Raw genomic sequence first — 14,582 nt, 5'->3', positions numbered from 1 at the left:
CACTCAGACTATGCTGCAGCTGATGTTGCCTGCTGCTGATTCTCCTCCTTTCGCAAGAGCCTTATCGCCACCTCCAAACAGCAAGAGGGAGGGTGGCAGACAAGCAATACGCTGAAAGTAAAGACAGACTTGCTGTGACAACACCTTCCTGCTCGATGACGTCACCGCAACTAGAGGCATTCCTTAAAGAAACACTGTTTGCAGATTTGGGCCACGTTGGATCATAGTACTTGTGGTTTCAGGGAGATTGCATTTCATTTGCGAGCATCAGGGACCCGCTATTACAATGAGGGAGACTCCCTGAACTTCTGGGAGAGTTGGGATGTCTGCTTTGTCTGAATAACAAAACATTTTTTTGGGTTTCATATCCCTCTGTTTAAAGTGAAGGGAACAGGAAGTGCCTGATTTTGTGTGCAACTGATTGATGGAATACTGTTCAATGTCTGATAGGTACATCTCCCACAGGAATATACATCCATTAAAAAGAAAAATTCACTTCAATACATAATGATATATTCTCTTTTAGATGAAAATCAAAGTATTGTATGTTTCCAGTAGTCTTCTACTTTTTTCTTCTAAAACCTGTAGAGATTTCACCCAGGCAGTTTCTTCCTTTCCTTTCCTTGCCACTCCTCTCCCTAACCTAGTTTTCTTCTCCTAGCTAACTTATCCCAGTGCTGTTTTCTAATATAGGGCAGATTACAAGTGGAGCGTTATTTAACCAACCATATCAAGTGAAAAAACAAACATAATATACCCTCATAAGCCCTGCCCCAACATACAAAACTGCACCAAAAATGGTAACTCTTTTTGGCGCAATTTTGTATGTTGGGGGCGGGGTTTATGAGGGTATATTATTAATACAAGTCCAGTGAGTGTGGATCTTGCTTTGTATGTATGTATGTGTATATATATATATGTATGTGTACATATGTATTTATGTGTTTATGTCTGTGAATACATATATACACATATAAATATGTATATACACACATATAGACACCTGAGATATATCTTTGAGCCCTTATAACTTTTTAGTGCAATATTTTTAAAATCATTTTTATTAGATTGTGTTATTATGATTGCAACTGCACTTTTAAATATATTTTGATATGTTTTGTGATACTTTTTTGTTTCACGAAACAGCTAACCAGAGCTCTGAGGTTTGCGGTAATCATTCTAGCGTAAATCACGATTGCGCTCAAGCGATTGTGTTTACTTTCTACTTGTAATACGAGATCTAAACCCGACACGCAAACACCCATGATAAACCCCTTTTCACTTGCGCGTAACTGTTAATGCGCCACTTGTAATCTGGCCCATAGTAATTTGTGATATACAGTATTAACAGCCTGTCCACATTACTGTGCAGCCCCTTCTCTCACCTAGACCCTCTGCCTAATAAGTTTTCTCCCAGTATTCCACTGCCCTTGATCTTTATACAGACCCTTCTTCCAAGGTGAGGTGTAAAATACTATTATAGTAGTAATGAGGAAGTTCTGAGGATTTCAGGCAGTGTACAGATTTACACTAACCACTTGCATAGTTGCCAACATTTAAAAAAAATTTCCAGGGACACTTTGCAGCAGAGCAAGCAAGCGGGTTACTGGAGTATTGATGACCTACTGTTCAACTGCTCCGCCCACTCAGTTCTGCAATCAAAACACACCCATTTGAAAGTAATAGTATAATTTAGACTTATCCATAGTTTATTATACAGATTACAGCACCAAGCTCTTACACCTACCCAGTCTCTGGAACACATTCTGGGCATATGGTTATTTTTACAACACAGCATCAAAATTAGAAAGACAAATACTATGTGAACCCATTCAATAATAATAACAATATTCCATTAGGAATGAATTATATTTAAATAATACACTATATATATTAATCATCTATCTATCTGTATGTGTGTATGTGTGTGTATATATATGCAAACAACAAATGTTGTGCAAAGGAGATTTTCAGGGACATTTCCAGGGACAAAAAAAATCCAGGGACATACAACAAAATCCAGGGACTGTCCCTGGAAATCAGGGACTGTTGGCAACTATGCACTTGGACTAAACTGGGGTGAAGTTTCACAGTCCACGTGACCTAAATGCCTGACATTCGACTCCCACACCCTCCTAGCAGCAGCTATGTCTTACCTCCTAAACTGGAAAAGCCTGATGGGCAAAACACTCGTTCCATGAGTTAATTAAATTACTTCTGTGTAAGGTGTGTTGAACAGCCTAGCAATCTCCTATCAACATGGACGGCTACGTTGTTATGGATCACAGGGCACAGAGGTTCATCAGTCAATGGGAGTTCAATGCTAGAGCTCCTGATGAGATCAGTTTTAAACCAGGAGAGCGCTTCCAGATTTTGGAGAGGACAGGAGAATGGTGGCTGGCGACTAAGCTAGATGCCAGTGGGAACCAAATCGGTAAACCAGGATATGTGCCACATAATTACCTTGCCGAGGAAGGTTCGGTAGAAGAGCAACCGTAAGTAGCCCCGAGTATATCCAATCGCTATACTGTTCTGTACGTGAGGTTAACAGGAGTGTTTTGTATTTTACATTTAAAATGATTTACTTGGCCATGCAGCACCATCACATTAATATGGAAATCTGACATGGAGCTGCATGCACGCACAACATGACTGGGAAGCAATATTGTAGGACTGAAGTTTTCTGGTGATTGCTTAGCTTTGCTAAATCAGCACTCTACTATTGCAAATACATTTCACAATACCTGTCCGTAGAACTGGCAATACACAACAGTTTACATAAACATATATTTATTTGTGAAATAAAAAATACTACATTTAATAACAAGGACTTGCAGAGGTTTAACATTCTTTGCTGGCATAAAGAATGGCAGCGCATGAAGAGTGGCAGATTAAGCCCAGGTATTGACTGCTTCGTATGGAACAACAATGGACCATTTGGCTGCCAGAGCTACAACACCCTGCTCAACAATTAACCCATTGATTTTCGAGGCTGTAACACAAAGTGGACTGTCCTTGTCCGCAGCATGTTGCACAGTAACCAACACATTGGAGAGTGCTGTAATTACACTGTAAAGCACTGCAGCACTGTAGCAGCCAAGAGCTTTAATAACGTTGTACTCAGCTCACTTTATACTGCTGGTCTGGTCATACACACTTATGTACCCACTTGAGCACTCATATATGTGAATCATGTTCTTACCACATTCATACTCAGGAGTGCTTACTTAGATATACTCACACACATCATTTCAAATAACATGCACTCACACTAGCTTACTTACAATATAGAAACACAAGTTCTGTCAGTCAGGTTCTTTCTGATTCATTTGTATAAACACATTCTCTCACTCAGACATGATAATTTAGTTACCAGGCAGAAACAGACTTGCATACTCAGTTATCCTCACATTATTACACACACAATTTTCATTCACATTAAAGTATGCCCACTCAGACATATACACATATAGACATTTTTAATCATACATTCTAAATACACAATGTTACCTCAGTTACACTCAAACATATTTCCTTACTTATGTAGGCTGTTAGTACAAATATTCAGGTATGTTCAAATGCTCAGGGCACATAGGCTTTCTCAGTCATACTATTTGGAAAGGTTCAATAAAATATTCAGACATGTTTAGTCACCCACGCTCACTTAGATACAGATATTCAGATACACTTATACTGATTTAGACATAATAACACTCAGAATTGCTCACTCACACTCATTTTCACAGTCTCATTCAGAGATGCTTAATCACAGTCACTAACTTTAGAAACGCTTGTGAATTATCACAAACACAAATGTTCATTCACACTCAAATTTGCTCAAATACATTGAGAAAAACATATTCACTTTCACATCCACAGAGAGACAAAAAAAGAAACTGCTCTCAGATGCACTCTAAGGCTTCAATTTCTCCCACAGATATGGGCTTCAATTTCTCCTCACAGCTATGGCCTCAATTTCTCCTCACAGCTATGACCATTTTCTGAGAAGTGTTTACTAATGTGGTCTTTCACTCACAAATAAGTGTTGTGCACTTATTGAGACACTTAGACAAAGATAACACAGGTGGGCATATTGGTTAGTGCTGTGTCACATAAGACAAATGGGAAATAAAAGAGAGAAAACATTAGCACGGGTGCCTTGAAGGGACACTAAACTTTTATGATTCAGATAGAACATGCAATTTTAAGCAACTTTCTAATTTACTCCTATTATGAATTTTTCTTTGTTCTCTTGCTGTCTTTTTTAAAAAAGCAGGAATGTAAAGCTTAGGAGCCGGACCATTTCTGGTTCAGAACCTGGGTTATGCTTGCTTATTGGTGGCTAAATGTAACCATCAATAAGCAACTGCTATCCGGGGTTCTGAACCTAAAATGGGGCGGCACCTAAGCTTTACAAAGTAAAATTGATATGAGTAAATTAGAAAATTGCTTAAAATTGCATGTTCTATCTGAATCTTAAAAGAAAAAAAAATGTGTTTAGTATCACTTTAATATTTATCCTAAGATATGTTGATTTTAAATAACAAAAACACAAAGTAAAATAACAAGTAATTATGAGGGCATCACCTCAAAAGATAAAACATCAGTCAAAAAGGGCTTACCGAACTATAACCAAAGAGAACAGTAAACACCTTGTAATTATAAGATATTTCTGCAACCTTGTAATAAATTAGCATAATAGGTCTGTGGAAAGTTTTAAATGCATTAAGTATTTTTCAATAGCCAGGCTCTTCTTAACACTTTATTTGGAAAAGCCAATCTAGATTTTTTTAGTGGAGCAGACAAGGATTGCTACTGCCATTTAGTTAGCTAAATAGATCCACTGTTTTGTAGTTCATTATATTATTATCTCTGCTGAAGCCTATTAAGGACAAGAATGTTGCAAGGTTAGGTCATGTGCTCTTCCAATTCCCAGAACTCACAAACCCACAATTTTTAAATTGCAGGAAAAGATGGCAAAATAAAGAATGAATGTATACTGTATTTTCTTTTACTACACATACTTAACACATAAATAATTACAATTTCAAAATGTTTCCCATCCCTTTAATCATGCTAAATACAGTAGTACAGTGCACTTCCTGAGTTGGACATGACTGGTGAGCCAATTGGGAGCGGAGTATGTGCATATCTTCCAGTTCTCAGCTTTGTCTGTCTCGGGAGTGGAAGACATTGCTGCTACAAAAGTGGACTTTTACTATGTGTTTAATCCCTGTGTTGCACTTGTTTTTGGCATATTACAATTTCTGAACTTTGGCTTATTATGTCAGCGTTTTGCCAGTGATTACAACCCCAAAAATGCTTCTGTTGTTAATACCCCTGAAGACAACACAAAATAGTTATCTGCATAATTAATCTTGCAATTTTGTAATAAGAAATCAAAATGCTCACAAATTAACTACAAATAAAATAATAATTTCGGGGGTTTAGCGAATATTTTACATGTTGAAGGGTCTGTGTCGACTTGATTGAACCCTTTAAATAGTGTGTAGTGATGCTAATAGGTCACATGTGCAATCACCTGTTGTGCTGCAAACGCATAGAGATATGTGTGTATGTCTCTCTAAGGGATTTGAACAGGGGCATTATCAGAATAGTGTGTATGTGTGTTTGTTGAGTTCAATTAATGTCACTGTTTTTCATTAGTGTATTTATTAATTGAGCAGGAAGCATTTGTTTCTGTTGTCATCCAATCTATAATATATAACACAATTTCAGTGTGCTTTGCCCATATGCAAAACAAATTTTACATTGAAAACGTTTGGGGTAGACGGTAATACAATGTATTAGCAGTGTTTATCATGTCCTTTCAGATGTTTCATTTAATAATTGAAAGCTCCCAGAAGTGCATTGCTGCCTCTGAGCCAACCTAGTTATGCTTTTCAACAAAAGGATACCAAATAAACAAAGCCAATTTGATAATAGAAGTAAATTAGAAAGTTGCTAAAATGTCACACACTATCTCCATCCTGAAAGTTTAAATTTGACTGTACTGTCCCTTTAAAGGGTTACAGAACAGGATAATTCCAAACTGGTGTAAAAACTTTTGAAATAGTTTACTGTCCCTTTAATGGTTAACTGAAAAAAACTGTATTAAATATGAAGCAGTTATTATCTATATTGAATTAAAGGACCATCAAATACGGTAAAAAAAATACATAATAAATGCATACTAAAAGCAGAACAACACTTTAAATATGAAACAAGCAAATTTCTAACACATTTCACATTTCCTTTCGTTTTGCTTGTATCATGTGACATCAGGCAGCCAATCACAGACTTGTATATTAAAATGAGCTGTGAACTCTGGCACATACTCTGTAGGTGCTGGTTTTCAAGAAAGTATGCACATAAGACTGCAAATGCCTTCAAGAATGCAACTGTCTGTTTACACAAATTCTGTCAGACTCCGACAACTGAACAAACAACTTCTCTAAGTTTATGATGTGTCATAAAATTAAAGTGTGATAAATAAAATGTTTTAAATTGTTCGAATCCATTTAAATTTAATAACAGAAGCAAATAGGAAAGATGTTATTTTTAAATAAATACATTTTAAAAAAATAGCACGCTCTGAGTCATTAAAAGGAGACTTTAGTATTCCTTTAGTGATCTGTCAAGACGTTTGCCTTAGCTACCTATATTTTGCTCCATGGAGGAAATCCTTACGAAAAACAAATTGACAACCCTAAGATTGATTAAATAAATACCAAATAAAATGATGTATTCAAAGCAAATATTAGTCTGATAATATTATGAATTTTTTTTTAAGAAACATTAGTTATTTTAATATTGGGGAAAAAATGAAAAGTTTTAGTGTCCGTAAAGCAATGGGCACAACCATGTTGTAACCTAGGTTTCCTTCACTGCTGAGGCCAATCAGAAATAGCTATAAAAGAGTCAATGAAGTGTACAGTCAGTGACTGTGTGGAATATACAGTAGCAGTGTTAAATCTGGAATCTGGAGTTCCACTTCTAATAGACCTAAATTTTTAGAATTGTTAAATGAAAAGGTAAATAAATAATGAAAGTACTTTGCAAAGTTGTGTAGGTATATTTAACACTTGATATTACAACCTCAAAGTGTTTAATGACCACTTTAAAGGGGCATGAAAGAAAAATTGAACTTTCATCGGTCAATAAAATAAAAAAATGTTTCTTGTAAAATGAGCAATTAGAAAGTTTCAGTGTAGCTACTGCCCTCAGGGAGATTATAGAGCTGACATGTTGGTAACTTAAAGTGATGGTAAATCTGAGCGTTTAAAAAACGCTAGGATTTCCTATCACTAAAAATAAACTTGACTTTCAAGGATCAGTTTGTAAAATATGGTACTTAACTTACCCTTTCTGTGCCGCAGCCTCCTCGCAAAACTCAGTGGCTCTGGCCACCCACAGCACAGTGCTGTTTTCTCAATAAGGTGACATTTCTTCCTCTAAACCAATAGCCTTGCTAGCATACATAACAGTGTCATATGACTATCATGGCTATTGGTTTAGAGGTGGAAACATTACCAAATTGAGAAAAGAGATATGTGCCATGGGCAGCCGGAGACGTTGAGTTTAGCGAGGAGGCAGTGGCACAGAAAAGGCATGTTTAGTACCCTTTTTGACAAACTGATCACTGAAAGTCCTGTTTATTTTTAGTGATGGTAGATCCTAGAGTTTTTTTAAACGCTCGTATTTACCATCACTTTAAGTTGCATTCTGTCCTCTTCTGAGCATGGATAAAACTGACTTTCTCTTTTGCTAGCATTCACTTAATAGTAAACCAGCTCATGTTACTCTATGACCTCAAATTAGCCCCCTTGTAGGGCTGTGACAGGAAGTAGTGGACACTGCACAAATGAAGTTTAAAAAATAAATAAAAGATAAAACAGACTGTTAAATATCCCTTTAAGGGTCACTAAACACTAGAAACATTCTAGACATAATGATGTATTCAAATCAAAGGTTAGCCTGAAAATTCTAGGCAGATTTTTTTTTTTTTTAATTATGTTTGTAGTTTAAATATTGAAGAAATAAGTTTAAACTTTCAGTTTATGTTAAATGGACAGTATACACCAATTTCCATATAACTGCATGCAATAGACACAACTATAAAGAAGAATACACACAGATACTGATCTAAAAATCTAGTATAAAACCTTTTACAAACTTACTTAGAAGCTCCCAGTTTAGCACTGTTGATGAGGTTATTCTGGGACATCCACTGAAAGGGGCTGGGAAAACAATAAGAGCAGACACACATAAATATATATGCACTTTGGAGCCCTTTCCACTTAAATACATTTAAAGATGAAAAATAATTTTTATTCTATTTTAATAGTTTTGTAATATGTTATAAAGTAAATATTTAATATTGCAATGTTTTTCACTGAGAATATATTAATATATACAGTCTTAGACCACAATTAGATTTGTTGTTTTAGCAATAGTATAATGATCATGTAAAATTATTTCTCAGTCTCTTTATTAGAATACAACCAGAAAATACAGGATATTTGTATGCAGTATTAAAAAACAGAAACAAATCTGAAAAAACAGCTTATATAGGCTAAAGTGGCAAGTATTTAGTTTTACCTCCCCTTACATTTGAGCAATAGCAGAAACCTGGCTCTCGTAAATCTAAATGGATGGAACCCTAATTAATGTCATTGCTAACACCTGTATTTGTCTTACTATTTCATGTAAAAATGACTGCAGTGAAAAATGTCTATTACACCAGTTTTGTGCAAGACATGCTTGAGCATTACATATATATGTGGTATGAGTTTAATTAATTAGAAGCTTGCTAATAAGACTAACTTTCAATTACATAATTCCATTCAAAATGCCAAAGATCACAGAAATTGACAGACATTAAATAATACTTTAGCATCAGCAAGACCATTCTCAAAGGGAAATCAACAAACAAACTCCATTTCAAGATGTGGTATTCAAGCTGTTATAAAGAAACTTGAAGAACCAGGAGAGGTCAAGGACAAAAAAGGACTGGAAGGCCAAGAAAGCTTTCAAAATCTGATGAGAAGTTTCTCAGAGTTTCTTCTTTGAGATCCCGTAAGAAGTCCAGCAAGGACCTGGCTCAGCATCTACCAGTTTCATCTGGATGCCAAGTTGACCCTACTACAGTCCGAGGAAGCTTGATCAGGAATGGTCTTTGTGGAAGGGTAACAGCTAAGAAACCACTTTTTTGGAAGGGGAACAGGGGAAAAAGGCTAAGATATGCTAAAGCTCACAAAGATTGGAATGAAGATCAATGGAAAAGAATATTATGGAGTGATGAATCCAAGTTTGAAATCTTGGGGTCCAATTGTCGACAATATGTGAGAAGAAAAATGAGGGTTCAGTGATGTTAGTTACCAACACAAATTCTGGGGATTTTTTTTCTGTTGTCATTCAAGGATCAGTTTGTAAAATATGGTACTTAACTTACCCTTTCTGTGCCGCAGCCTCCTCGCAAAACTCAGTGGCTCTGGCCACCCACAGCACAGTGCTGTTTTCTCAATAAGGTGACATTTCTTCCTCTAAACCAATAGCCTTGCTAGCATACATAACAGTGTCATATGACTATCATGGCTATTGGTTTAGAGGTGGAAACATTACCAAATTGAGAAAAGAGATATGTGCCATGGGCAGCCGGAGACGTTGAGTTTAGCGAGGAGGCAGTGGCACAGAAAAGGCATGTTTAGTACCCTTTTTGACAAACTGATCACTGAAAGTCCTGTTTATTTTTAGTGATGGTAGATCCTAGAATTTTTTTAAACGCTCGTATTTACCATCACTTTAAGTTGCATTCTGTCCTCTTCTGAGCATGGATAAAACTGACTTTCTCTTTTGCTAGCATTCACTTAATAGTAAAGCAGCTCATGTTACTCTATGACCTCAAATTAGCCCCCTTGTAGGGCTGTGACAGGAAGTAGTGGACACTGCACAAATGAAGTTTAAAAAAGAAATAAAAGATAAAACAGACTGTTTAATATCCCTTTAAGGGTCACTAAACACTAGAAACATTCTAGACATAATGATGTATTCAAATCAAAGGTTAGCCTGAAAATACTAGGCAGATTTTTTTTTTTAATTATGTTTGTAGTTTAAATATTGAAGAAATAAGTTTAAACTTTCAGTTTATGTTAAATGGACAGTATACACCAATTTCCATATAACTGCATGCAATAGACACAACTATAAAGAAGAATACACACAGATACTGATCTAAAAATCCAGTATAAAACCTTTTACAAACTTACTTAGAAGCTCCCAGTTTAGCACTGTTGATGAGGTTAGTCTGGGACATCCACTGAAAGGGGCTGGGAAAACAATAAGAGCAGACACACATAAATATATATGCACTTTGGAGCCCTTTCCACTTAAATACATTTAAAGATGAAAAATAATTTTTATTCTATTTTAATAGTTTTGTAATATGTTATACAGTAAATATTTAATATTGCAATGTTTTTCACTGAGAATATATTAATATATACAGTCTTAGACCACAATTAGATTTGTTGTTTTAGCAATAGTATAATGATCATGTAAAATTATTTCTCAGCCTCTTTATTAGAATACAACCAGAAAATACAGGATATTTGTATGCAATATTAAAAAACAGAAACAAATCTGAAAAAACAGCTTATATAGGCTAAAGTGGCAAGTATTTAGTTTTACCTCCCCTTACATTTGAGCAATAGCAGAAACCTGGCTCTCGTAAATCTAAATGGATGGAACCCTAATTAATGTCATTGCTAACACCTGTATTTGTCTTACTATTTCATGTAAAAATGACTGCAGTGAAAAATGTCTATTACACCAGTTTTGTGCAAGACATGCTTGAGCATTACATATATATGTGGTATGAGTTTAATTAATTAGAAGCTTGCTAATAAGACTAACTTTCAATTACATCATTCCATTCAAAATGCCAAAGATCACAGAAATTGACAGACATTAAATAATACTTTAGCATCAGCAAGACCATTCTCAAAGGGAAATCAACAAACAAACTCCATTTCAAGATGTGGTATTCAAGCTGTTATAAAGAAACTTGAAGAACCAGGAGAGGTCAAGGACAAAAAAGGACTGGAAGGCCAAGAAAGCTTTCAAAATCTGATGAGAAGTTTCTCAGAGTTTCTTCTTTGAGATCCCGTAAGAAGTCCAGCAAGGACCTGGCTCAGCATCTACCAGTTTCATCTGGATGCCAAGTTGACCCTACTACAGTCCGAGGAAGCTTGATCAGGAATGGTCTTTGTGGAAGGGTAGCAGCTAAGAAACCACTTTTTCAGAAGGGGAACAGGGGAAAAAGGCTAAGATATGCTAAAGCTCACAAAGATTGGAATGAAGATCAATGGAAAAGAATATTATGGAGTGATGAATCCAAGTTTGAAATCTTGGGGTCCAATTGTCGACAATATGTGAGAAGAAAAATGAGGGTTCAGTGATGTTAGTTACCAACACAAATTATGGGGATTTTTTTTCAGCAGACCAAGCCCTTGCTGTCCTTTTAGTTTTCCCCAAACATTGAAAAAAACACCATACAAAATGCAAGTACAAGGGACTTGTTTTCTGTAATTTTCTATAGAATACATAGTAAACACCAGCAATATTTCCAGATTTAGAATTTGATAACACATTCCAAAATAATAAAGAAAAGAAATAGAAAAACAAACAAAAAATACCTGCACTAAAAAATGTATCCTATACATATTTTCAGAAAATGTGATCTATTTTTACATTAGTCTAGTTTGTTCATTTATTTGGATGCCTGCAAATTCATACTTGCTCAGAAAGATTAGGATTTATGAGCCCTGACATAAAGTCATAACAAAATGAATCTTATTTCAATGGTAGGACAATGGCTTCTTCAGAAAGGAGTGTTTTGTCTTTCTAATAAGGGGTGACATGGCCCTCTATGAGTTTGTTCCATTTGCCTGTTGTTATTTAATGTGACCACTCAGCCCCAGTGATTGTTTCCTTCGTAGACATGTGATCCCCTCATTAGAAAGAGGTGCAGTCTTTTTCCCAATCTTACTGTTTAGCTGCCCGGGTCCCTAAAATTCCACTATTTGACAGTAGGCTACAATGGCTATTAGGAACACCTGCTAACCTAGCACGAGAACCCTCATTTGAAAGAGGACATTCCCTCCAGTGTATTTTTTGTATTTTTAATGGATACATTTTGTCGTTATTACTAGTCTGTTTTCTCTGGCTGTTTTCTCTATTTAATGGCACGTTGTCCTGGACTGATGAGAACTCCTGAAAGAGTATATATGTCAGTGCTGCAGTATAAGTTGGCATTTTATAAATAAATAATAATAATAATAAACAATTGTTAGAGTTATCATGTGCGAGTGTTTCAGTATGTGTAGTTTTGAGTAAGAAGAACCAAAGAGAGGGGTGTGGAAGAAATGTCTCTATAACTGAAAAAATATATACCTGTATACTGTAACAATATATATATATATATATATATATATATATATATATATATATATATATATATATATATATATATATATATATATATATATATGTCTCATCTCTCAAAAAGCACAAAAAAAGTTATAGCTCCAAAGTTGAACTGAAGGTATACACACACACAAACAGTTATTAATGACGATCACAATGTAATTAGAGTGTCCATATATCAAGCATTAAGGCAGCTGTGGCTGGATAGGCATGTGTCAAAGAAAGCCATCTGTAACAACTTGCAAAAGAGGTGTCTCACCACCACAACAGAGTCCTTGCAACTTACAGTTCAAGCCGCTAGCTTGTGTGATTACTGCAGGAGTTATCCGTATTCCTCGTCCTCTGCGTTCCTGCTCACAGCTCCACGCCACTCCAAATCTCAGCCTCAATCTGGGATCCAATCTGTCAGAGGGTAGGACGTATTCGGCGTGGGCTGACGACTATGTCGTGTCTAGGGAGCCGCCAATCAGTATCCTCCTATTATGGAGGCAGAAAATAGTGTACGTACTGATTTAATCCACGTACTCTCCGGCCGCTCAATACCTGAGTGATGTGTGTTCCTTGGCGTCCAAGGGAAACAAATGTGCGGAGAGGAGATTCAGGCAAGAACTGGATGCTCTAACAGGCCATAATAAACCAAAAGTCTATGCTATGATTACAGCGTAATGCCGAAACGCGTAAGCCTGCCAGCCCCGAGGTGTTCATGCATCTCATCTGTCTTGCTACTTGACCTTTATTTTTAAGTGGAATTACCTATCAAATAAATGTTATGCTTTACATATTTCCTGGATCGCTCTTTTTTTGTTTACTTTGGAATGGTAGTTTTGAGTAAGCACATTGTAAGTGTGAATGCAGACATAGGGTTAAATATTAAACCTCTTGCCACCAGAAGTGTATAGTGAATTACTATACAGTGTATTGGTGTCTTCGCTGGGAGTTATGTGAATGTTCCCAGGTGCCCCAAAAGAGAGCCCCTGCACCTCTTGCTTTCACATCTGCCCTCCTGTCTTTACGGCAGACAGTTGACTTAAAAAGCTTCTATTTTTCCTTTTAACCCCCTGGCTAACAGAAAAGACTGGGCGTGTTTTGCTGTGCAATGCATTGCAGTCCTTTTTATCTGCCATGGGGTTAATTGTGCTCTGCATCTTATCTAGCTCTAGGCACAGCTTTTTCCCACTATCAGAGCTGGAGCTAATGTGGAAGAGGTGGCTGCTCAGTGCTTCACGTTTTCCCTGTATAACTAGGCTGATCTGATTTATGGCTTCCCCAGGACGCTACTTAGAGCAGACTGTTCATTTGCAGAAGTGAGTATGAAGACTGCTCTGATTTAGAATGGTCTAGTTTTAAGTTCTATAATAGTCTGAATATTACGTTAAAAAGTAATAGGTGTTTTCTAGCTTATAATAAACACATAGTTTAATTTCCCTCTAGATTGATAATACATTGCCATGCTGAGCTGAATATGTTCCGCCCAGATTGGCTCAGCAGCTGTGTTCAGCTCCGAACCTGTTCCAGAGATGAATATAACTGTGTAGAACCCTATTGAGGGGCCTTAAATACATTATTCTGTTTGTTATATATATATATATATATATATATATATATATATATATATATATATATATATATATATATATATATATATATATAATTATAGTATATGTGATATATTCCAGTTAACATCCGAGTTGTGTAATGTGTATGCAGTTGTAGAGCAGATACCTAAGCAAAGCATATGTCACTTACAGGATTTATGCACCCCAAAATATTGATGCCTTATTACTCTACAGGGCAAACCACTAAATCATTGTTCCTTATAGTGTACTCGGTTTCTTATCCAACTTAAAATTATGTTTTAGGACCAAAAAATAGATTTCTTATACTATTTTACCCAAGAAGAGAGAAAGTGTGTGATTGTGTGTGTGTGTGTACAGGTGTGTGTGCTTTTGTGTGTGTACAGGTGTGTGTAGTTTTTGTTTGTGTGTGTACGTGTGTGTGTGTGGAGGGTATAAAACAAAATAAGAATGAGTTAGAAGGCAAAATCTCATGCTATTTTATTTTTCTTGTACTTCAAGTATGCTCTCTTAGTGAGTAAA

General features: G+C 36.0%; 1 protein-coding gene across 1 annotated transcript in view; it reads left to right on the top strand.

Moving 5' to 3' along the window:
* The first annotated feature begins 2,155 nt into the window (after window positions 1–2,155).
* The window catches only part of PTK6 (protein tyrosine kinase 6), a 179,928-nt gene continuing 167,501 nt past the window's right edge, over window positions 2,156–14,582 (top strand). Inside the window, exon 1 of the mRNA XM_053709691.1 lies at window positions 2,156–2,495. Coding sequence (XP_053565666.1) covers window positions 2,260–2,495 — 236 coding nt within the window. The 5' untranslated portion in view covers window positions 2,156–2,259. The remainder of the gene's footprint in view (window positions 2,496–14,582) is intronic.

This window comes from Bombina bombina, chromosome 1 (assembly GCF_027579735.1).
Source record: "Bombina bombina isolate aBomBom1 chromosome 1, aBomBom1.pri, whole genome shotgun sequence".
Classification (NCBI taxonomy): domain Eukaryota; kingdom Metazoa; phylum Chordata; class Amphibia; order Anura; family Bombinatoridae; genus Bombina; species Bombina bombina.
This window is presented reverse-complemented; position numbering and strand designations above follow the sequence as displayed.